The following is a 24,405-nucleotide window of genomic DNA, read 5'->3' on the forward strand; positions in this document are numbered from 1 at the left end:
GCACTACTTATAGAATCACAGAATGTTGGGTTGGAAGGGATCTTAAAGATCACTGAGTTCCAACTACCTGCTGTGGGCTGGGAGCTCAGGCTGCCCAGGACCCATCCATGGCCTTGGGCACCTCCAGAGATGGGGCACCCACAGCTCTGAGCAGCAGTGCCAGAGCCTCACTGCCTTCCAAGTAAAGGACTTATGCCTAACACCTAACCTCAGTCTCCTCCCTTTATTTTTAATGCCATTTCCCAAAAGGTATATTGTTATAATGACATACTGAGGCACATCTTTAGAAGTGGTAGAAATCTCACTTTAAATCTGTCATTCCTGCTGAAGAACAGGCATGTGAATTAAAGCATTACAAGACAAAGCAAATCTAATGCTTCTCTGCAACATAAAACAGTAGAAGGTGGTGTGTAAAGGGACTTTATGCTCTGTATTCAACTAAGCACCAACTTCAGGAGAGACTCTTCTGATTATCTTCCATGACCTATTGCAACACATAGGCCACACAACAGCTCAAGGTGCTTACTTTCTAGATGCACATCAGTTCCTTCTTATTAAACCATGGCATAGAGCTGTGGAACCACTAATTTGTGAGAAACTTCTCCCTCCAGAGAAGAGCTAACTGGAAACAGCCCTCAGGCTGATGTAAGTACTGAGTACGTGGGGAGTCTCTGTCCTTAGGTGGCTTGCCCGAGCCCATTAATTTGTGTGTGTGTGTGTCCCCCGTTTATATAAGCAATGTTTGTATGAAAGGGGAAAGCAGGTCAGCCCAGTCGGCTTGCTACCATCTGCTTTTATTCAGAGTTACTCAAGATCAGTGCCAGTGGGATCAGTGCCCATTGAGGGGGGTTTATTGTGTGTATTTATTTTTTGCTCTTTACAATGAAGGCAACAGCAATTACTGTAAGTTTGTAAAAGTGCACACAAATCATAATACACAATACAAAGCTGCTTCAGAAAGATCCCAGCGTGTTTACAAATCCTTCACAGGCTGTGAGAAAGACTGCTTTGGCACAACAACTTGGATAGCCTGGTGAGGAGCATGTTAGTGCCCAGGAGATCTCAGACTGTATCTGGTACTTGCTGTCAAGAGCATACCTTGCCTGCTGCGCACGGCAACTCCAACAGATTCACCACCACGTGAGAACTGTGCTTGGAAGAAGTGGATGAGCATTAGGGAACTTAGCAAAGCTGCTGTAACCTACTTGTATGAAATCCTTCTTTGCTCCTAGACAGGCTTTCAATAGGTGGATTTATACTACTGGAAAGTGGAGCTGGTAAAAACAAACAAACAATAAAGGTAAAAAGCCACAATGGAAACAGAAATTTCAGGCCTTCAGATAGAATCACCAAGGTTGGAAAAGACCTAAAAGATCATCCAGTCCAACCTTTCACCTATTACTAATAGCTCCCACTAAACCATGTCCCTCAACACAACATCCAGTGCACATAGAAGCGCATAGGTGTGGATATGCAGCACCAAGAGGAACTCTTCACTTACAGAGAATTCTGACTAGAATCTGCCTCGTCTCTGCAGGTAGGCACAAATGAAACAACACATTTAACTTAATTCTGCCAGAGCCCTAAACTTTCAGTTCATGATACACAAAATGTACCTACAGGGTTATCACAGGATGAGATCACCTGCAATCTTTTAAAATCCAACCCTAAGGAGTGAATCAGATGAGAATAACAAATATTTACACTGAGTACCAGTAAATCTGAAAAAAGACAAGTAAAAATCCAAGTGTTTCACAGGCTCCAGAGGAAGTGATGATGTCAGTTTGAATAAGTTTTTCTTTCCCTTTCGCCAAAAAAGCCCCACCTGGTGCTGGAATTTTGGTGAATATCCCTTCTGCTGCATAGAGACTAAAGGAGGGACTTGGTTACAGGAACACATCCCAAACCTCAACAAAACGTGTGTACCTGAAACATAAATAACCATTCAAAAGGGAGAAATAAGCAAACCTGAACTTGGACATATGTAAAGCTGTGCAGAGCTCTTGATGGATGTAAGGCATCATCTGCACAAACACCAAAGACTGCAAAGGCTTTCCCTGTGCATACATTTCACACTGCAAAAAACCTCAGCACAAGGTCAGAAGAAGTGACTTGGCACCTCTGTGCCTTTTAAGGAGGTGTGCAGTAAGAAAAGAACTCTCAGAAGTAACTTTCAACCTCTCAGAAGCTGAAGAAAATCCCAAAGTGACCAAAAATCTAATGCATGTACATCAAAGAGAGAGGGGAAAGGTAGTATGTCGTGGGGAAACGAATTTCAGAGGAGAGCATCTCCTTAAGCCAGTAGCAAATGCTCACACTGCAAAGCAAAACAAGCTTACTTGGTCATCTTCCAGTACAAACTGTATATATTTTTAATTTCTCTTCTGATTATTTGTATTAATTCAAGTGCCTTTTGCATGAAAAATAATTGAGGTAGCTCAGTGGGGGGAAAAAAAAAGCCAATGAAGATATAAATGGCACTTAACAGGTAGGTAATATTTACAAAAGCAAAGCCATTCAAAGCTACTATCCTCCATGTCCTGTAACACAGCCACATACCTACTTACAGCAATTCAAAGTAGCAACTCTGACGTGTTTTATGTGTCGACAGTAGTGTACACAGTAGTGTAACTACTGTGGTCACACATGGAGAAAAAGCAAATGAATCCTGTTCGAGCAATGGTGTCCTAAGCCACGTGGATTACCTAAAAGCCAATGGTTACTTACAGAAAAGGCAGTTTCCATGGGAAACACAGCTTTGCATTTCCTGACTTGCCTGAAAGTAAAATATATTAACTGAATTAAGGCAATGTGCCACCCGATATCATGGGGAGGTAATTGTATAGGAAAAACAAGAGTTGAAGTGGTCCAGAAACAAAGAGATCTGAAGAGCTACAGAAAAAAGAAAGAAAAAATCACACAAATCTCCACAGAACAAACATTTGCTTGTTAAATGCCATAATTACACCTAATTGGTTTCATGACTGTAATTTCCAGGATTTTATCTCAGAAATTAGTCGAATTCAAGGAACAATGTAGGCTATGCAAACTACTCCTACTTCTTGGGTTGCGGTGCTACTTTGCCTACAGCATGAACAAACAGCTCTGTTTTGCTTCACTATTTTCAGGGTGGTTTGGACAGTCTTTAGCAAAACTCTTGAGAGATTTTAAGTCCAAAACAAAAGAAACATCAAGATATTAAAGAGAAAGTAAACTTTTAGGAGAACAGTTAAGAGTTTGAACCCACAACAGTTCCAGTTCCAAGAAAAAATTAAGACCTTTGGCCTTTTCCTTATCTTCTTCCTTTCTATTGGAGCATCTGTTGGAGATTTGCCTCGTGCCACAGTTGTTTGAAGAAAAAATATCCCCAGACCCAACTGAAAGCAATTTTGGGCTCAAGAGACAACAGACTGTTTAGTTACACCTGTATTTTCAACACGACAACTTGCAGTGCAGCACAATGGCAGTGTGAACAAAGTAGAAGCCCATGTTAAGAACTGAGCAGGGCCTCTGGAGGTTTGTTTGTTGTTTTGTTTGTTTTTATATCAATTGTTTAATGACTTCTTGCCCTTCTATTCCTTTATTGCACAGATCATCTCCTCCCACAGCAATTGTGCAATCCCTCTGTGGCAACAAAGCCAATAGCTTTGTCTTCCAGTATTACTTTCCCACGTACTTATGGCTGCCTGCGTATAATTCACCAGCTGGAGATAAAAAGGAATTATTATCATGAAGTTATGCTCTCTAGATCACATTTTGTGCCTGTGCAGTAGAATAAGAAACAGCTACCTCTTTATTCTGAGCTGCTCAAATTCAGGTTTTAAAATGCTCTGCAGCCAAGCATTGCCACCTGTTCTTTCATTTTAATTTAAGAATTCTCAATTATGTTAATGCAAACCCGAAAAATTCTCGTATTCTGGAAATATGTGCACTTACTAACCACCACAATCATTATCATATTAAATTCATGAAGATATATGAAAGACTGGTATAAAGATTAAAGGTTATTATAAAGCCAGAAATACATATGCATGTATATTATATGCTACAAATATATGTTTTCAAACCACTGTCTCCACTATGTCTAGAGAAGGCACACATTTCAATTAATAACGCATTCTGGCTTTATTTTCAATTGTAACTTTCAGGAGACATTACCCTTTCAGGCATGATATTGTAACAGCCCTACTGAACTTCAACTTTCATTAAAGGACATCAATCAGCTTTCTTTCAGTAGAAACACATGTCCGCTGCAGACCACAGGACATTCTTGAACAACAAAAGAAAGTTCTCTTGTGCGTGTACTTGTGACCACACGCAGAAGATAAATCAGATCTCGTCACGTATTCACCCGTTATGTAAAGCAAATATTAAGTCCACAATGATTTCTCTTTTCTCATCACACTCTGAATTCACACTTCATCTCAGGGCTCTGGATTTTCTGGACTCTAATACTGACACGATCACTTATCCTTTAAATGTTAGAAAAGGCCCAAATGATTCTGCCTTTGGAATGCTTCTCCATTTGCAAGCAAATACTCACTATCCCTTGCTATCTCAGTAAAGGCAACTGTTTGACATGAAGTTTAGCAAACGGGGGGCTTTGATCTTACAGTAACAGATGTGCTTAATTTGAAGATGTTGTATTTACTTAAACCCATGTATACTTATCAAGTTGCAAGTTTTCTTTTTTCTTTCAAACGATTCTTATTAATTTTGCCCTCAACTTTTTGACTGATTAAGTTCAATGTGGTAAAGATTACATAGGCAAGACCTTCTGTGCTTACAACTGACAGGCATTTGTTTCCATTTGCAAACCCTCTAGATTTTTATTGGCTCATTAAATATGTATATTACAAACGAGATTTAAATTATCCTTGTATATAAATCAACTTCTTTGGTGTGTTCCTAGCAAAGAAAATTGACTACTGCCATCCTGTGGTTAAATGCTTTCATCTGACAGCTATACTTGGGCTGGGTCCAAATACTTTCTATTATTTATAGTACAGGTAATTTTCTTTATTATTTCTTAAAGATAAGTATTTCAGAAAGTAACAGGTGTGATAAAAATATTTTACTCCACTTCCAGCTGTCTCCAGTGCTCTACTCAAAGATACAGACCAGAAGTGCCGCCTTGGTAGGGCTTTAAGCCAAAGCTGAGGTGTAAAGGCATGAAGTACAGTGTTTAGGAAAGCCACCCAACCCCCTTCCCTCCTCCTTTCTGATGCTTAAAAGAAGTGGTGGGGAAGAAGAAAAAAAGGAAGGCATAACTGTAACCACTAGCAAGGAAGAATGCTTTTCAAGCTGGGAAAGGAGCTCATCCAGGATGGCGGATGTGCTACACTGTCCCATACACACGCACTAAGGTACGCCACTGCAATGCTGGGAGCTTTCCCACTAATTGTGCATAGAAGCTAAGTTTTACACTACTCATACCCTTCTTCTTTATATGTAATCCATGCTTTTGCAATTAAGTTCCACATCCCACGACTATAACATCGGCTGAGGGCTTTTCTTCCCACTTATAAACAGCTGAAGTACAGCAATTCCATCAGAATAATACACCTATTGGATGGAAACAGTTCAAAGAATGATTTTACAAGGGCTTGCAGAAAGAATTTATCCATACGAGGGTGGAGTAATTATAATTGCACATGTAGCAGACCTGCAGGTTTTTAGATTATTGCTCTTAGAACTTTAGATTAAAACTGTTACATCTCATTTTACCACCTCCACAAACATTATCTGTTAAAATAACTAAGTATGGCAGAGGTACGCACAGTTCATGCTACTCCAACACTGCCTTGAACTACACTAAGCAAGAAACATTCTCATGTAATGCCATTAATACTTTTAACAAACGCTGTCAAATAATCTCTAGAAATAGAAGGGTTATGCATAGATAATAGCATCCCTCAGAGAAGAAAGTCACTATCTGTTACACACTAGCTTGAAACTTGTTTTAAGTCAGGCCATTTTAACACTGAAAATATCTATTCTTTCCACATTTGAATGACCCTAACACTTTGCACTCCCTTTCAGTTTGCCTCCAGTACCCCTCCATTTTCTCACATCTATCACTGCATTATGAGTACTTTGTTTGCTGAGCAGCAATTAATGATTCAGTTGACAACATCATATGCACACTGTAAAGCTCTTGGAAAATAGAAGTTGAAATAAAGACTTAATGTCAAGGATTCACAGCACCACAGAACGGCTTGAGTTGGAATGGACCTCAAAAATCATGAAGCTCCAACCCCCCACCACAGGCAGGGCCACCAACCTCCACATTTAATACCAGACCAGGCTGCCCAGGGCCCCATCCAACCTGTCACTGAACACGCCCATGGACTGGACATCCACTGATGACATTACAGACAGCTGCCTTTCCAGCCTTTTCAGAGCACCTGAGCAATTACCAAAGCTATGAATATGGAATTGCATACAACGCATATGAACCTGTAAAAATCTGGGAATTTCACAGTAATAAAAACAACTTTTCAAACATCAGATCTTCATTACACATGTGTATACAACAATATTTAAAAGAGATGTGCTTAATTGAAAGAATTATGTTTGCTTATGGACAGTTTACCTTCTTCCTCCATCTCTTCAGACTTCCTTCTCACATGAACAACTCGGGGTCTCACAACTCGTGCATCTCCTTGGCTTTCTTCCTATATAACATACATTAAAATCATATTAGAGAAGTGACTTTTTATTTAAAAGCACAGTAAGATTATGCAGAGCTTCAAGAAACATCCAAGGAGGTTTTTAAGGAGTCATTAAAGGTTATGCACTTGTTCTACTTCCTTTCAGCTTCAAAAGAATTCAGATCTGACTTAGCCGACTGCAACTCTAATTTCTCCGGAAAGATGATGGCAAAGTGCCATGTAGACCTGCAGACATAGGAGAGTCCTTTAACTCCTACTCAAAGAATGTGGCAGAAAGAACTTAGGATTTCTCTGGCTTTCTTCCATACCCAAGACATCTCTATGGGTATTAACCTACTCGATAAAAGGGAGGAGTTGAAAGGGAAAAGAGAACTACAGATTTCAGAGCATGGCTGGAAAACACGTGTAAAGCATAAAATACACTTCTTTGACACTGTTTTTAAAATTACTTTACTGTCTTCCTTACATTCTTTGGAGGATGTATGACTGCAGCAACACCCATGGGAAAACAGCAATGAACAACTGTGTGTGCCATGAAGGAAAAATCACACTGGTCAAATACGCTTGGTTCTTATGTGTTATGTATCTAGAATAGAAACTGCATCCCAAAAACATTTCATTACATACACACAGGAAACATGAAAAATACAAGGAAAGTTGCCCTGATTTTGGCTGTGACAGAGGATCATGTTCTTTGTAGAGACCGAGGCTGTGAGATTTAGAACGGTGCATAGAGGCTAAGAAGACTTAAGCATTCTTTAGGACAGCCAAAATGGATCTCATCAGTTATTCTGTTGTTATTACAGATTAGTATGGATTTTTAAACAAAGATTCTTAAAGGGGGAACATGAGAAAGATCATAAATTTCTGCATATTGGATTGAGCATTTGGATCCTTTGGATAGGACAGAATTGCTGTTTGACTTATGAGAAGTAATAGCATGGGTATCATCTTGAAGACCTGATGACCAACTACTAGTGGTATTTTTCTCCCCACAAGCTAAAAACGAAGAAAAGGGAAGTGTCCTTCAGTTTCATAAGAGAAACTTTCCATAGTATATACCACAAGTGAGAGACTCAGCCAAAAACATAGATGAAAATATTTGTTTGGCAAACAATAAGCATGATGTCAACCATACAGTCAAGGCTTTCCATTCCTTTCAGCCAAAACCCATCTGCTGTGATAAGGGGAATTATCAGCAGTAATGAGACTGGTTGTCATTGTACATAATGACCATATAAGCCAGTGTTGCAGGAATCAGAAGGAACAAAAAGAAAAAGCATTCGGTCACTCTCTGTTCCTCACTGGCTGCATGAACACATTTACACTCCTTTGAACTCCTTAAAAACCTTTGAACTGAGGTGCAAGTAGAAGTTGAGAGAGAACAGATTCATAAACTAGAATTATGAATTCCTGGAATGTTAAAAACAAAAACAAACCCTATTTATACTAAAAATAAATAAAAATACTAAAAATGAAAGCTAATCATAGAATCACAAGGTTGGAAAGGACCTACAAGATCATCTAGTTCAACCTTCCTCCCTTTACCATACCTACAGAAAACCATTAAACCTAAAACTATCTCCTAGCTCCCTATCCAGACAATAATGAGAATACCAAAGTGATAATCCCACTCAAAACACATCACTTGTATAAAAAACATCTCTACTTACATTAAAACATTATGAAATTATTTTGCAATTGACTTTCTAACAACAAACTGGGGACTTGGAATGATTTAGGTTTATCATTTTTGAAATGGTTAGCCATACAAATATTATTTTCAATGCTCATGTCCCTCACATGAGCATGAAATGATTTCTCTAGAACAGGAGGAGCCCGTTTTCATCTTAGTCATCTTGTTGCTTCATAGAGTAGGAGTGTTAAGGGTAAAGTGGCCACAAACAGCAGTTAATTCCTGTAATGTTACAAAGAAATGTCCAGAAGGGGTCAAACTGAAGATGCATTTAGTCTGACATCCTGTCTAACAGTGGCTAAAAGCACATATAAATCTCACAAATGTTCAGCACAACAATGGAGGAGCAGCCAAGGAATTTGGGTAGATAAGAAAATTCCTGTGTGACTTAAGCTATTTATTTTGGAGTGACCATGTAGATTTCACTCGTCATGACCGAAAGGAACTGTTAGCCCACATGAAAATATAATGCTCTTTGTGTTGGTCAGAATCTGACCCAGACACCTGTGACAGGTAACAAAGAAGTGGCAAGTGTATGGCAGCTCCACAGTGCTGCCCACAACGCTTCTGAAACAAAGATCCTGTTCAAAGAGACTGCAAAAACAGCCCAAGTTTTGCCATAGTAAGTCCGAGCATCGAGGAGGAACATTACAAATTAAATCAGAACAAAGTTCTCCTAACTTGTGGTCCAGCTGGATGGCACCTGAAATATGTGTTTTCTGAAGCCAATCACAAACGTAATGAAAAACCTCATTGTGTTCCTACACAGATGGCTATTCTAACTTCATACGTAGCTAATACAGTTTTATTTCAAAAACAAACAAATAAAACCCAATGCCTAGAGATGAAAACAAAGCTATTTCTTACAGGCAGGTGACAAAGCAGATCCAGTCATAGATCTGATACAGAAGTCATCCCTAAGAGAAACCAGGCAAGAGGTTCATCACTGTTACGTGGTATATAAATGATGTTGAAACAATTATATTGTTTTTTTTAATATTACGAAGAATAGATTAGGATGCACCACTCCAGTGAAGTCCTCACAGAGAATGGTGCAGCCCCACACAGGGCAGATGTTTACTCTGGTTGTCAATTCTAGGTGTACACATCATAGAAAAGCTAAAAATCCCAAGAGAAAATGTGAATTACAGCCTTTTATCAGGAACCCTCACATCTAGGAAGAGACTGTTTTATTTGGGAGAGAACAAGACCAACAAAACCACACACAAACTGCGGATTTGTTTGCTTGGTTTGGAGGGAGGGTGGGTTTTATATGCCAGCAAGCAAGAAAAACCACAACCCCCCCGAGGGTTCAGATGCAAAATGAAGTTTCCAAAGATGAGATAATATACAAATGTATGTACAATTTCTCTCTATGAAAGAGACTGGGTCAGATCACCTTACATTTCCTGCACAGGCGAGACTATGCAATGTGGGTCTTCTTACACGTGGTACCTTACCATTTGACTGTACCCAGGAAAACAAAAATCCATCACATCAGCTAATTCTTCAGTGTATGAGAAGCAGATAACACTGGTATACTTATCTGATACTGAAAAGAAGGAAACATACTCCTCCTTACACTCTCTGCCTGTTATTTTTGGCTAGCAAAAGGATAAGGATACAAACTTCACCCCAGCAGACATTGCTGCTTAACAGAATCCAGTCTTGCCCGTGAGCAATTATTCAAAAAAATAATATGTTCCGATGATCTCAAAGTGAAGATCATGTACCATGTCAAATCCTCTTTGAAGATGCAACACATCACATCAGATGACATATTTAAGAACTGCTTGGAAACCAATGGCACAATACAGATCAAGACTCAAAAACATAAAACCAGGGAGTGTTAAGATGCATTTGGCTGTTTTAAGTATAGAATATCAGGGATGGACAGAATGCATCCATAAACATATCAACCATAGTAAGTATATTATGACTTCTAAGCACACTGTGAAGCTTTAATATATTAAAGAGCAATCTGCCACATCATTTTTGGCTTTTGTCACATGCTATTTAAATTTACATTCAGTTCACAAGAAAACTATCATCTCTGGGTAACAGCTCATATTAATAAGTAGCGGAGGATTAACCCTATAGGTCTCAACCAGAGATAACAGAATCTTTACCTTCCAGTACTGTAAAATATATCAACATTACTGCCTTTCCAATCCTCCCCCTGCTATGACAGCCAAAGCTTCTCAAACCCTAAATGACTGACTTACAATGAGAAGGACTAAACCTTTACTACTACTTCCTTTCCCATATATTTCTCTCATTATCTTTCTGTAACTGAAGTACTGCACCACTGGAATACCCCATCTTAACTGAGTTCATATACTATTAGGTCCTGTGAGACTTGCAAAGCAGAGAGGAGGTAACGAAAAGGTAAAAGTGGGTCTGAGCCTAACAGAAAGTAAATTGTTGGATTCTGACACAGTAAAAACCACAGAATCATTTTTATTACACATGTATATTTTTAGCTTCAGCTTCTCAGCTGAATGTGTCACTTCAAACACATCAGTTCTGTGACAGTCTTCACACTGAACATGAGAATTTATTCTCCTAGGCTCTGTTTTGCACTTTCTGACCAATGACAGAAAGGCTTCCTTGAGTTTACCTGAGAGGGAGCCTTTGGGAGAGATGTCACTCTGCAGCTCGGTTGGGCAGCTTGCAGAACAGGAATTGAAATGGGTTGTGATTCCAGTTCAGCCACAAGCATTGGACTGTGACTTGTATCAGCATCTTCAAGAATTTCTGCTGAAGGAAAAAAAGAAAGAGGAAAAAAAGATTCGTCATCTGTTCTAACATGGCCACAACCGTGATATGCTCAGTCAACTTTGTCACACGTATGGGGAAGTGAGTGTAAAGGTGTCTATGTGAAAATGTTTCACTATTCTTCGTGCATGAAAAGAAACCTGCATATACTCTATCTTCAACTGATCACTTGCTGTATAATCTGGCACTTAGCATTTTTTGCAGCCTGAAAACATGTACAACATCTTTGTGAAAAATATATTGACAGATGATGAACTAATATTAGACTTCTGCTATCACACAGAGCCAAAAAAGGAATTTTAAGCCTAACTACAATTACTGCTTAAGTAACTGTAGCTATGGTTCACTTTAAGACTGTGTCACATTTCATTCGCATGTTGGTTTTCATATGCATAACTTCAGGCACTGAAAACAGAGATTTATGCTGTTATACACCCAAGAACACAACACCTTAAACATCCTCAAGCTTGACATTAAGTTACCATAATAAAAAATTTATAAAATTGATGCTGCTGCTGATGATACACACACAATCCCCAGCATTCCTGCAAGATGTATCAGCAAGTGACTCATTCTGACAGAGAAATCCACTAAAAGGTTACATGTACAGAGACACTGGTGGAAAACGTGAACTGTTAAACCCACTGGTATAACAGTTACTTCATTTTATCCCTAAACATCATTCTGAAATGAAACGTTGGACTCTCACTGTAGCTATCAGGATATCCCAGTCCTGACTTGTGAAGGACAAGGAATCTTGTAAACCAGAGGGGAGATACAGAAAATTTGGAAGAACAGTGGAAATAATCACAGATCTTCCCTTGTTCCTATTAAGGATCGATTATTTCTTATGCAGCTTTAAACAAAATTTTACAGGACAGACAGTGGATAGGCTGAATTAAATTACATAGCTACAAAAAAAACCCCCACAAATACACGTTACATATAGATATAAACATGTTATGCCAGATGTAGCTATGAACAATCCAGATGAGAAAGAAATATCTTCAATAGGCAGGTGCCTATTGGTGTAGCTATCCATACAACCCTAAGCAGCATCAGAGAATCACAGCAGGTTGATTTTGATCACTACTGATGACTACCATTATTAAACAGGTGACTTGGAGAAAGGGATGGCAGCATCACCTCATCTTTTTCCAAGGAGTACCATGTAATAAATCTCCAATAAGCATTTAACAAACTATTTTCAAGTAAAGGTTTGGCAGTGTATAACATTTCAGAATATATTTTCCAGGCTGACAGTGATGTAGTTGTCCTAAACTATCAGGTAGCAGCTTGCTTAACACTGTATATACAGATAAAATGGGAATCCATTCAATGCTAACCAAATACTCTTATTCATTTTTGCTATTTGTTCCACACATCCAATTTCAATCTATTTCTTTCTGGTTAAGGGCTAATAGCGTGAGATACACTTCTCTTGTCAAAATCATAGATGTGGAAATTAAAGGAGAAGGAAAACAATTGTTTGAATGATTCCATTTATGCAACTTTTGATGCATCTGTGCAAGCACATCTGTGTTATTACAGCTTAATAATGATTTCAGTTTAGTTTGTTTGTGAATCCATATTCAACAACGCTGTTTCTATAGGTTTGCAGCAAGTACAGAATATTCCAGGTATTTTCAGATAATAATGCAGAATCCAGCATAGAAAGATAAAGGAGAGGAAGGAAGAACCACTGCTTATTTGCAGTTGAAACTAGTGCTAATAAATGAACTACTTTCCACGCTTTATCACAGCAAGTATCTCCATGCTACAATCCGCTATGCTTGCTTCAGTTACCCATACAGGAAGAGAAGAATTTCTATACTGTAATAGGAATGCTACAAACTTAAGTTTATTACAGGTTTTGAGACACTGCTATATCACCAGTGAGAAGGAGTGTTATGGAACAGGACAGAGAGAAATCACTTGACCTGCCGGCGTTAATACCTACCCTATGGAGAGCAACTTGAAGAACGCTCAGACTATGAGATCTGAATTCGACTTCAGTGAATAAAATACATATTTTGCTAGTCTACTTTTTTACAGGTGAGAACTTGGTGTGATATTTCTTTCCAGTTGTAGACTGGTATAGACTGAGCAGAGGGAAGGCAAATCTTGATTTAAACCAATTCTCTGAACAAAAATGCTAATCCTCTCCCCGCAGCAATTGCTGTTAAGTTTTTAATACCTTATTTTGAGAAGGCACTCTGAAATTACTTCAGATGCTGTTAGAGGAATCTTCAGACCTCAGAATCCATGTAAATATCTCAGAGAATAAATAACAGCCAAATTGTACCTGCAGCCTGGTTAAGCTGCCCTGGTGATTGAGAACGTGAACCCTGATATTGTCTGTCCTCAGAAGTTCGAGCAGTTGAACGGTCCATATCTACTGGGTGTCTCATGAGGATTCTCTCTGCTGCTCTGGTCATCCTGGGTCTTTGACCTTCACTGAGCTCCCCAATGCTTTCATCAGAATCCTACACAGAACAGCAACATCAAAACAGCATGTTTAAAAACTGCATTAACCCTTAAAGCACACAGACTCAAAATTCTTCTCTGATACACAGGGACGTTACGTGTGCTTACACACTGCTTGCCAGAATCTGCAGAGAAATGTATTAGCTCCTTGTGTGAACAGACTGAGTAGTCTGTAGCTATGGGAAAGCCAACAAGCAAATTAGAGATGCATTTTTAATTGGCAGTGCTGATGAGAAAATGTCAGTGCAATTAGTCAGACTCAGAGCTGACACCATAGGAAAGCCATTCTTTAAGTTCATCCACCAGAGCTCATTAAACAAAAAGAAGACAGACAAAGGAACAGTTACAGAGGTGAGTGATGTTAGTAATTATTTAGACTAAACTGACCAAGACAGACGGAAGAAACTGCCTATGCATTACTAAAACAAAAAGGAAAGATCTGTCCTAAACAAAGGTGTACATCGACTATGTTGCCTTATTCAAAGTTCACTTCCTTTAAACATTCCTCCAGATAGATCAGTTAGACACTCAATCCCAAGTGCTATTTTCCATTTAGAAAATGCCTCGATGTGTTACAACAAATGACTTTTGCTCTTTGTGATGCAGTTATATTTTTCTGTTAGTCTGCTTTTTCTGCCAGGCAAATATGAATATGTTGAGGTTTTGTTCCAAGATCAGTATCAACAACATATGCAAAAGCGCATGAAAGCATTTGCTGACATTCTTCATAGCAGCCACTTGAATGTTCTAGGCAGGTAAGTGCAGTGAACCTGGAATGCTAAACATACCAGCTACACTGCTGAAGTGACAGAAGACTTCTCTGATGTTCAAAAGGACGAATCTGATGCAGTGAAATGGGCAAACATGCACCTTGCAAATTAGATATGTGTGATACTCCACACAGCTAACTTATAAAGACAAGTAACCTTCAGTGGTTTTACAAGTTTTGCATTAAAAAAGAGACTCAAGTGAAGTGGGATCGTTTCCAGCAAGGATCAAAGTGTATGAACTTGTTCCACATCCAACAAGACATAAGGATAAGCTTGAGATTTCATAAGCTTAATGTTTTATTTACTTTTGAGTCAGAAAGTAACCCTTCAAAACTCACACGTTTGCTGCAAGAAAAAGGACAGTAAGTTACCTCCAAATGGTACCTTCCCTCTTGAACAGCAACAGGTGCTTGATTTAATTTGGCTAAAAGTGCCAGAACAGGATCCCTGTGATAGCTTTTATGGCTTCTTCCCACCACCTGCCCTTCACTGGGAGGATCATAATCCTAAAACAAAAGAACAAAATCCAATTAATACACAATCCAAAACTACTTTCGTGTGAATCTGCATCATTCTTAAGCTCATAATTAAGCTTTTTTTCTTTTACAAAGGAAGTTATTATGGTTTCCATCTCCTTTTTTCTTACTCAGAGACATGCACAGTCTTTGAAAAAGCTTGATGCATACGATTGGCACATTTTGGGAAGGGCAAGGTCTACTTTTAAGTCTTCATGTCCAGAGGACAGTCAAGGAAGTGAAGAATACCTTGACTTCAGAAGCTTCCACGTCAGAAAAAAAAACACACTACTGATGCTTTAAGCAGCTTTAACTAATTCCAGTCTCAATTAACCTACTTTAACAAACTAAGCACACAAGCAATTAAAAGATAGCTCAAAGCTGAAACAGCTTAGAGCATGGCAATGTTCTACCCTCTTTAAGATGTCTTAAAGTTAAGAAAGCATAGAAATGAAAATGCATATTAGCCATCTCTCACCTACTGGCAGGAGGTATATAAACTGTATCTTATTGTTAACTTATTTTTAATATAAATTAGTTTGTACAGCATGCTTTTTTCTTAGGAGCTGTGAAATTCCAAGCATATTTGTGTGCATACAGTTTTAGAAGTGTAAATTTTAAAACATTATAAAGTGAAAATGCTTAAAGACATCCAATTCACCACTCTGCTCAAAGCAGATTATCACTCTAAATCAGCTTCCTTGGTAAACATTTCCTTACCATTTCATTGGCATCCAGTAAAGTACTCGTTAAGCTTTCAGTGAGGTTTGGAAAAGACAGTCCTCCTTCTGTTAAGGTTAAAAAATGTTTGAAGTTATAAATACTAAAAAGCACAGCAGTTATAGAAAAGCAAATGTCACATTCTTCAATAATTGCAACACTGTTCTTCAGTAAATTGGGAAATTGCTGCTGGATGTGTAGTGTAAAACAGATATCCAACTTCCATCGCTTTGCTTTCAATATAACTTAGTACCACATTGGACTCGTGCAAGACAGTCCGAATTATTTTCCAAGTTCATTTTATAACCGAAGAGCAGATTTCATTTTATTTTAGGTTACTAAGCAGGTTCGTTTCACACCAAGAAAAAGAGCAAGGATGTCTATCAAATAAATCCACAAGCATGCAGTGAAATTTAAAGGTCAGTCTCGCAGTTTTATCTGACAGAGTATGAAATGTAATTTCAGTTGACTGGAAGAGAATTCTACAAGGGAAAAAGAAGATCCAAATTGTAATTTCCACAGGCTGGTTTCATTAGTTACCTCTTGCAGCCAGCATCTGGTCACAGCTGAAGAGAACCTCCCCTTCTGAGATGGGTCTGTCTGCAGTTTCTGTTTCTGTGGGGGTAAGACTGCTTTCCTGCGTGGACTGCTCCGAACTGTCTGTAGGTTCTGCTGAGGGAACCTGTGGTTCATGAGGAAGCAACTGAAAGGGCTTTGGTGATGACTGCCAAGATGGTGAAATCAAGGCCTCTGGTTCCTCATCATTAGCCACTGACATCTCACTAAAACGTAAGAATATGCTCTGTGAATATACCAAAATGCATCGAATAGAATAAACTAAAGTCTTAAATCAATGCTGAAATGAATTTGCAAGGAATTTTTCAAGTGAAAGTACAGCATTTTACTGATAAGTTCAAGAATCAACATACCTAAAAAACATTAATGACAGACCTAAATAACTTTAATGAATTTCTAGCTATTAATAAAAATGACCACGTGTATTCTCACTGAGCCAATAGAGAAGATAAAATGCTAATACTGAGTATTTAATTGTCACAACGTTTATTATTGATAGTAACTATCAATTTCATGCTTTTCATGGCAATGCATAAGGACACAGTAATTCTGAGAAATGTTCGTATTTCACACTTCCCCTCCAAATCTAAGTCAAGCAATTCAGAACAAAAATAATCCTGGTTTAATTCAATACCTCGAGGCATATACTTGAAGCAGTTCTCCCTACAGACTTTTAGAGGACATATTTATTCATAAAGAATTCAGAAAACCACATAGCCTGGTAAACTCACACAGCTTTGGGATTGAATGTTTCTTCAGCTAATGGACTGGGTTTCTCCTCTTCCAGAGGAAGTTCTGCATCATCCCATGGGTTTGGAGGTGCTGGATTTTCCATTTTTGCAGCTTCAGAAGCAGGAGGGCTTGGTGTGATTATTTCAGGAGGTGTACTGATGGGGGTAATCACAGGTGTGCCAACACGACTAACAGCAGCTGGAATATCAGAGCCTGCAGGTGTGAAGACGAATCTCAGATCAGAAAGGAATACAGGAAGACAAGCAGTTCCCTGTAAGCACTTGTAATGTTTGTGATGCCTTCCTGATGGTCATGATGAGACTAGGTGAAAATGAGTTTCTTTTAGAATGGTGTTGGCATTTGAAGGAGGTAGAATAAAATCTCAATTCCTTACCTCCTTCAGTAAGGGAAACTACTCTGCATTTTAAACACTATGCTGCTTTACCTGGGGAGTGTAAAGTTGGTTCAGTTAACGCTGGGAACACAGGAAGAAGCAAAGGACAGTTACTTCTCTGATGTGAAAAGTGGAGGACTAGGAAGGGTGGAAATCACACAGACCATAGCAATGTGCATTAAGAAAACAGAACAGTTAGCAGACAGATGTTTGCTTTTTTAATACAAATTAGCTCATAATTCTTGTATTACATGAGTCCTCACTTGAATCATAGCCTCAAGAATGTTTATCCTGAGATAACATGTCTTTGAAGAAGAAAATTAAAGACAGTAGATTAAAGCATATTTGTTCCTTCTAAAGTTCAATGATCATTTTCACTACCTGCTTCTTTCATTTTTTGTTGTTCACGAGCATCCCCGCTCAGTTCTGTAATAGATGGAGAAGACTCCGGGGTTTGGACTGGAGGCATTTCTTTTTCTGAAGGTGGTGTCTGTGGTGGTGTGGCCTGAGGTGTTGGCAATGGAGTAGGCACAAGAGGCTCCTGAGGAAAAGAATTGTAACCACAGTTCTTATCTCAATGCAAAACTCCTACCTTCCAGAGTTAGGGCTGAGAGCAGGGAAGGAGGAGAAGAGAGAGGTTATGACAAAACAGGAACAGTTATTACTTAGATATACACCTCATGACTCTTCCACCTGAATATAAAGATGCACCAGCCTACATTGTCTGCCTGGACAAAACAAACAAACAAAACACAAAGCAATAAATGTTTTCTGACATTTTATATAAGAAAATTATATAACACAACAAAAGGCAGCTTTGGATAACACAGAATTCAGTTCTTTTCCTTAGAAACAAACTCTGTGCTCAGCCTTGAAATAAATAATTAGATAGATAAATATAGCATGCTGCATACAGCACAAAGGAACTATATATAAAGTGAGATAGGTTTTATCTTGTTTCTTGCTTAGGTTCAATAAAGAATAATAAAGATATGAAAATCACGTACATTCAACTCTTCAGTCTTTTTCTGGCATCTTTGCCTTGCACATATCTGAACCACAGAGCTACCAAGAAATGATCCCTTAGAGCTTTGCTAGGAAAGCTTCAATAAAACAGATTCTTACCATTTCAACTGTTGCAATTGGAAGAACATTTGTAGCAGGAACTGCTTCCTGAGCCTGCTTGTTCCCCAGCATGGTCGCAACTGTTTCACTGAGCACTTCATTGACTAGATGAGTGATCATTTCTGAGTCCACCGGGACACCAGCATCAATAAAGAGCTGAAATCCTCCCCCACCTGCAGCTTCAACTGAAAATGAAGGAACACAAAGCACGCATCCAGGCCTCAGCAGCTGTGCATTTTACACTCTATCAATGTTTTCACTTTCCTTTGCAGGAAGTGATTTTTGTAGTTTATATACAAATAAATGATTGCATGAAAGAAACTAGATAAGCAATTCCAGATCACAAAAGAAGACAGTGAAGTGCAGTGACATCACAGGAGAGGATGGATTTGTCTCCTGTTCTCACAGATTTATAAGGAAATTTATTTTTTACACATCTATTAGCAAAAGATAAGCAAATAAACATTACAATCTTAGCAAAATGTCACATGCATCCAAAATGTCATTTAAATGGTCAGTGACAAGATTTGATTTGCACAGCGGTGCCTTTTATGTGTTCTTTTTTTTTCTCTTTGATTATTTATTTCAGCCATCCTATCATGCCTGCTCAGCCTCAGTGTAAATTAAAGCATGCACTTTTGCATGCTAAAATTTAATTGGATCAGCACTACCTGCTCTTAGGCACAGGCAAAAAAGCTACCTATGCAACTTGTTAAAATTAGCCTATATTTGACACAAAACAACCTATCTGCTGAAAACAGCACTTTCTACTTACCAATGTCAGAGGTTACATCCTCGCTGTCTTCTCCCTCTGATGTGCTAACACTGGGCACAGTTTCTCTCTGAACTGGGTACATCTCACTGATAATTTTGGCCATTATTTCTTGTTCCACCCTAGCAAAAGAGAATCAAAGAATCACAGAATTGTAGGGGTTGGAAGGGACCTCCAGAGATCATGGGGTCCAACCCCATTGACAAAGCAGGTTCCCTACGCCAGGTCACACAAGTAGGTGTCCAGGCAGGTCTTGAACATCAACAGAGAAGGAGACTGTGTGTAGCTGTCAGTAAGCACCAAGACACATACAAGCATAGAAAGGAGCATTCTTGATACAGAACATAAGGAAGCTCAAAGAAGAGAGGGGAGGGAAGATTCTTCAGATTCATTCCTTCTTCCATATAATCCTCCTGGTACTTTGTTACATCTTAACTCACCAGTTTATCAATCTGTTTTCTATAGTTTCTCTCCTTTCAATCCATTCATCCAAAACATCAGAAGACAGCTGAGGAGCAGAAGCCACAGGAGGAAATGAAGGACCGTTGTATGTTGGTACGGTGACTTTAAAATGTCCATTAATCTCTAGAAGAGGCTCCGTAAACTCTGGAATTTCATCCCTCTCCTCTTCCTGATCCTAATAAATAATTAGTAAATTAAGTTATAATGCATCTTTGGAAACCAACGTAACTGAGGTAACTGTTAGATGTTATACTTCAAGAAATGGTTACACCATGTCACTGCACACAATTGACACAACTCTAAACGTAGCAAACCATACATTTGCAGAGGTATAAGGGTAGCAGAACAGCTGGGTAAAACATGACTCGTGTTACTTACACAGGGCAGGGAGCCAATGGTAATACTACTACATGAGACATTTACTTGTAACATAACTCTGGTTTCATCGAATGTACACTCAAGAAATAACCTAAAAACTCAATCCAACTCAATCCATTCTATGATTCTATGGCTACTGAAAAGTTGGAAGCCATTTCTGGACAATGAGTTTACAAAAGATATGGCGAGAGACACTCTGAATTTCACCACAATGCACTATTTCTGGAAGTACTTCAAGTTACTCCGTGTGTTTAAAGTATTTGTTTCTGAAGCTTGTCATGCTCCTTTCTCCTCAGTGTTCAGAAGGAGAGATCACAGCATTAAGTTGCACCAGGGGAGGTTCAGGATGGATTTTAGCAAACACTTTTTCTCAGAAGGAGTGGTGATGCAGTGGCACAGCAGCCCAGGGAGCGGTGGGGTCACATCTATGGAGGTGTTTGAGAACCATGGAGATGTGGCACTGACGGACGTGGTTTAGTGGCCATTTTGGTGATGGGTTGAAGGTAGGACTGATGACCTTAGAGGTCTTTTCTAACCTTAATGATTCTGTGACTCAATAAGTCCCAAAAAGCACCAACCCATCATATTGTACCAAATGTCTCCTGACAGATGAGAACGTGCATCCTTCATTCAAAATCAAAAGTATCTTAAAAGTAGCATGACTCTATGAAAATTGGGCATACTGATAAAAGATGAAGAGCCAAGCCCTAAATTACTGGCAAGAATCATATGAAATTGCATAAGAAGGTAACTAAATGTAGATTTACATTGAGCAAGAAAGACCTTCAACTTAGCCAAAGGAGAAAAAAGTTTATTTTGCCTTTTTATTCACTTAATTTTAAACTCCTTCCCCTCTACCCCCCAAAAACCCAACAAATCTGTATTTCTGTGAATGAAAGGACTAGAGGGAATGGTTTCAAGCCGCAGCAGGGGAGATTCAGGATGGACATTAGGAAATATTACTTCTCAGAAAGGGTGGTCAGGCATTGGAATGGACTGCCCAGGGAGGTGGTGGAGTCACCGACCCTGGGGGTGTTCAAGGAACATTTGGATGCTGTGTTGAGGGACATGGTTTAGTGGGAGCTATTGGTAATAGGTGAACAGTTGGACTGGATGATCTTTTAGGTCTTTTCCAACCTTGGTGATTCTATGATTATATGAAAGGTGAGAAAAAGAAAAAAAAGATAGTAACTTTTCCTTTCTCCTTCCTTATCCCAGCATTTATTCTACTTAATACACTGTGAAACTGAAATCTCAGGATAGATCCACTATGAATATTACAACAGAAAGTGGCTGGAGAGCTTCTGCAGCTTTAAATGGAAGTGTGGTTTTCCAAAGAAAAGCTGTACCCTACAAAGCAGGCAAAAAAGAATACACGTATTTAGGGAATCACAAAGAAAGATCCCGCATTTTTCTGCATTCATTCAGAAATAAGATAGTAAAGTTAAACTCAGAATGGCACCGAATGACTTCCATGCTGATAAGAAGTGAGTTCTGTTAGGATCGAGGCATTCATAACCATAATTCATTCTGACAGCAAACATAAAGATGTCTTTACCCAGCATGTCATTCTGCATTTTCTTCTGACTGCATTACTCCATACGTTTTCTTTGATGTTGCCTATTTAATATAATCTTTTACTGGAAGTATGCAAGATGCAAACATCTGGATTAAATAAACCAAGTACAGACAAATAAATCCTGCATACAATTAGTAACTTCTGACAAGCTTTCACAGTTCTCCTGCATCTCTACATTACGTGCACAAATCCCAAAGACAGTTACATTCATTTTGGAGCGATATCTTTTCTCTCCTGAAATTTAATAAGAAAAAGAGACTATTCAGTGTCTAATCGCACAGATTGAACTTGCAGATGTATCACTACGTGGACTGATCCTGAATAATCTGCACTCCTGTCTGCACATCAGCTTCCTGGAAACCGTTATAAATATTTATGACAACACCCAATCAAAATATGGCATCAATTAGAAAATCCTTCAGGTAGGGTTGGAATATTAATTGTAGCCCTTTCTGACAAAGTGTCGAGCTCATCTTTACTTCCCAAATACACTCACATTTCTTTAAATGGTCAGGTAATGCGTTTCTCTTCTACAAGGTCAGACTGTGCCGCAAGTGCCACCTGTGAAGTCCAGCCTGAAGAATTCTACATGTAAAAGAAGCACAGTCACACTGTCTCTGAAAGCACCTGCTGAAAAACAGAGCTGGGGCAAATGTGTTTACTCTCCTTTCTGCATATTACACATTTCAGGGCAGAATTCAGAATGGAAGAGAAAATTGTTTATTAAGGGATGCAGGGAGCGGAGTATTTTAGGGTGGTACAAAACCTTATGTTTACTAGGAGAAACCAATGATTTGGAAAGAGAATGATCAAGGTCATTTAAGGAGGTGTAAGTAGAAAATAGAAGGACAAGGGGATAAAAGGGAAGGACTGGCTGCATGTAAATAAGCAGCTACTCAGTATTGCTGTCTGGCCTTGCCCCCTGCTTGATCAATGCTCTGTCCTCGCCTAATACACCAAATTCCATTTCTGATTATTTTACTGAGAAAAGGGCTTTCCATCACATGTGTTTGTAAGGAGGCTGAAGAAGCAGCAGCCCAGCAGGGCCTGAGTGTTCTTGGTGCCAGCAGCTGGAGCAAGTGCACATAAGCATATCAGTACATGAAGCATCAAGCCAAAAGCAGCCACAGAGTAGGACAAATACTTTGGGATTGCAAGCCCAGCTCCCAGAGCTGGGTTCTAGGACCAGGCATGGGACATAAACGTCTAAGGACAGATAACAAAGGGATCCTTACATATACATATGTATGCATACAGAACCTGTCTGGACATACACACATATACACATACATTCCAGATCTCCATTCTAAGCTGTCAGAGAGTGGAACAAGACCAGCCCACTGGGGTTCAATCCTGATACATGCAGCTACATACACACCCTCTGTTTGAGCCTGCACCTATAGGCAATACACGCGAAGCCTCCCTACTGACTGGACCTGGGAACAGGCAGCTGTGGCAGCTTTGCTTCACTCAGACTACCAAGCTTGCCAACCCCTAATAAGCAGCATTTCAGCTCCTGAATGTGCACCTTCTGGCTGGAAAAGTAAAGCAAATCTTGAGAAAGGGAAACCTCAGAGCCAAGATCCTGAAGCTTTTGTGCAACATCCATTAGGGGATTTGGGGGGGGGGGGGGGGCGGCAAAAGCAGCTATTTCACAAAAATATTTACCCTCTTTGGCTTAATAGAATTAAGTTTCCATAAAAAAGGAGGGTGTGGGGGGCAGGCAACATGAAGTTATTTTCCTGCATAGCATTTTATATACATTCTTTCATACATTTGAAGCGAAGTTACTGTGACAAAAGCATCTTTTGATGCATTCAGTATTGCTGCCACTCCAGAGGTTCATTTGATGCTTCTACATTTTGTTTGTCTTGCATATTTTTAAGAGTGTTGTCTGTATGTTCATAGGCCAAAACACGTTGTTTCACTTGGAACATTTATATTGGTACTGTGGCTATAATATATTTCATTGCCAAAAATCAATGATAAAAGCAATCCAGAATTAAAATGAGAACAAACAAATAACTGTTACTCATGTAAAAAATGTTACATTGTGGGACTTCTTTTGTTAGTTCATAAACTGCTTTCTTCAATAGTTTTCTTATTTTATTTTAAATAAGAGGAACTTTTTTTGTGCAAATAGAATAAAGTTTTTCCAAACAGATTTAATTCCACCCCTCCAGGGAGGAATTCCCCCTACATAAAATAGTTTGGGAACCATGGAATAAATAAACTATTTCCCCACTTTTATTAGGTAAATCACACCCTTAAAGATGAATAAATAATTAAAGTCTAACAACAACCATAAAAGAACCCCACACAAAACAGTTGGGGGAGATTCCTGAGGAAAAAACATTTCAGGAGAATATTAGCAAATAACAGCTTCTAACACTTACTGATACTTAAATGCAGCAGGAGGTAGAAGCTGCCATTGCCACAAAGGCAAGATACTACACAGCATCCAGGTAGAAGCACCTTGCTTCCTTCAGAAGCAGCCTCCTTTCCCAGCTACCATTGAGTTTCTGTTTGTGCTCTTCATCTGGAGAGGTGAAATACAGCCTGGTTCACCAAAGTTGGATTGGGGGTATTTGGCAGCCCCTACTCTAACAAGCAAAATCAAAGTAACTGCTACCTAAAGAGACTACAGTGTAAAAGAGCATCTCCGATAAACCCATGCCATTATACTGAAGAAACATCTGCGCTGTTAAACAGGCATAGCTACACTAACAAGACAACATCCAGCACAT

General features: G+C 39.0%; 1 protein-coding gene across 9 annotated transcripts in view; it reads right to left on the reverse strand.

Annotated features, from left to right (window-relative positions):
- The window catches only part of KIAA0586 (KIAA0586 ortholog), a 59,867-nt gene that overhangs the window by 15,379 nt on the left and 20,083 nt on the right, over positions 1 to 24,405 (reverse strand). For 2 of the 9 annotated variants that reach the window (XM_032445131.1, XM_032445129.1), the window contains 12 exons: positions 19,680 to 19,876; positions 19,243 to 19,361; positions 18,468 to 18,652; positions 17,724 to 17,883; positions 16,948 to 17,161; positions 16,181 to 16,422; positions 15,641 to 15,711; positions 14,777 to 14,911; positions 13,454 to 13,634; positions 10,991 to 11,130; positions 6,596 to 6,677; positions 1,206 to 1,274 (listed from right to left, as the gene is read on the reverse strand). In XM_032445131.1, the coding sequence (XP_032301022.1) occupies positions 1,206 to 1,274; positions 6,596 to 6,677; positions 10,991 to 11,130; positions 13,454 to 13,634; positions 14,777 to 14,911; positions 15,641 to 15,711; positions 16,181 to 16,422; positions 16,948 to 17,161; positions 17,724 to 17,883; positions 18,468 to 18,652; positions 19,243 to 19,361; positions 19,680 to 19,876 (1,795 nt within the window). The remainder of the gene's footprint in view (positions 1 to 1,205; positions 1,275 to 6,595; positions 6,678 to 10,990; positions 11,131 to 13,453; positions 13,635 to 14,776; positions 14,912 to 15,640; positions 15,712 to 16,180; positions 16,423 to 16,947; positions 17,162 to 17,723; positions 17,884 to 18,467; positions 18,653 to 19,242; positions 19,362 to 19,679; positions 19,877 to 24,405) is intronic. The other 7 variants (XM_015865719.2, XM_032445132.1, XM_015865718.2 and 4 more) reach the window with 6 other exon arrangements.

This window comes from Coturnix japonica, chromosome 5, assembly GCF_001577835.2.
Source record: "Coturnix japonica isolate 7356 chromosome 5, Coturnix japonica 2.1, whole genome shotgun sequence".
Lineage (NCBI taxonomy): Eukaryota > Metazoa > Chordata > Aves > Galliformes > Phasianidae > Coturnix > Coturnix japonica.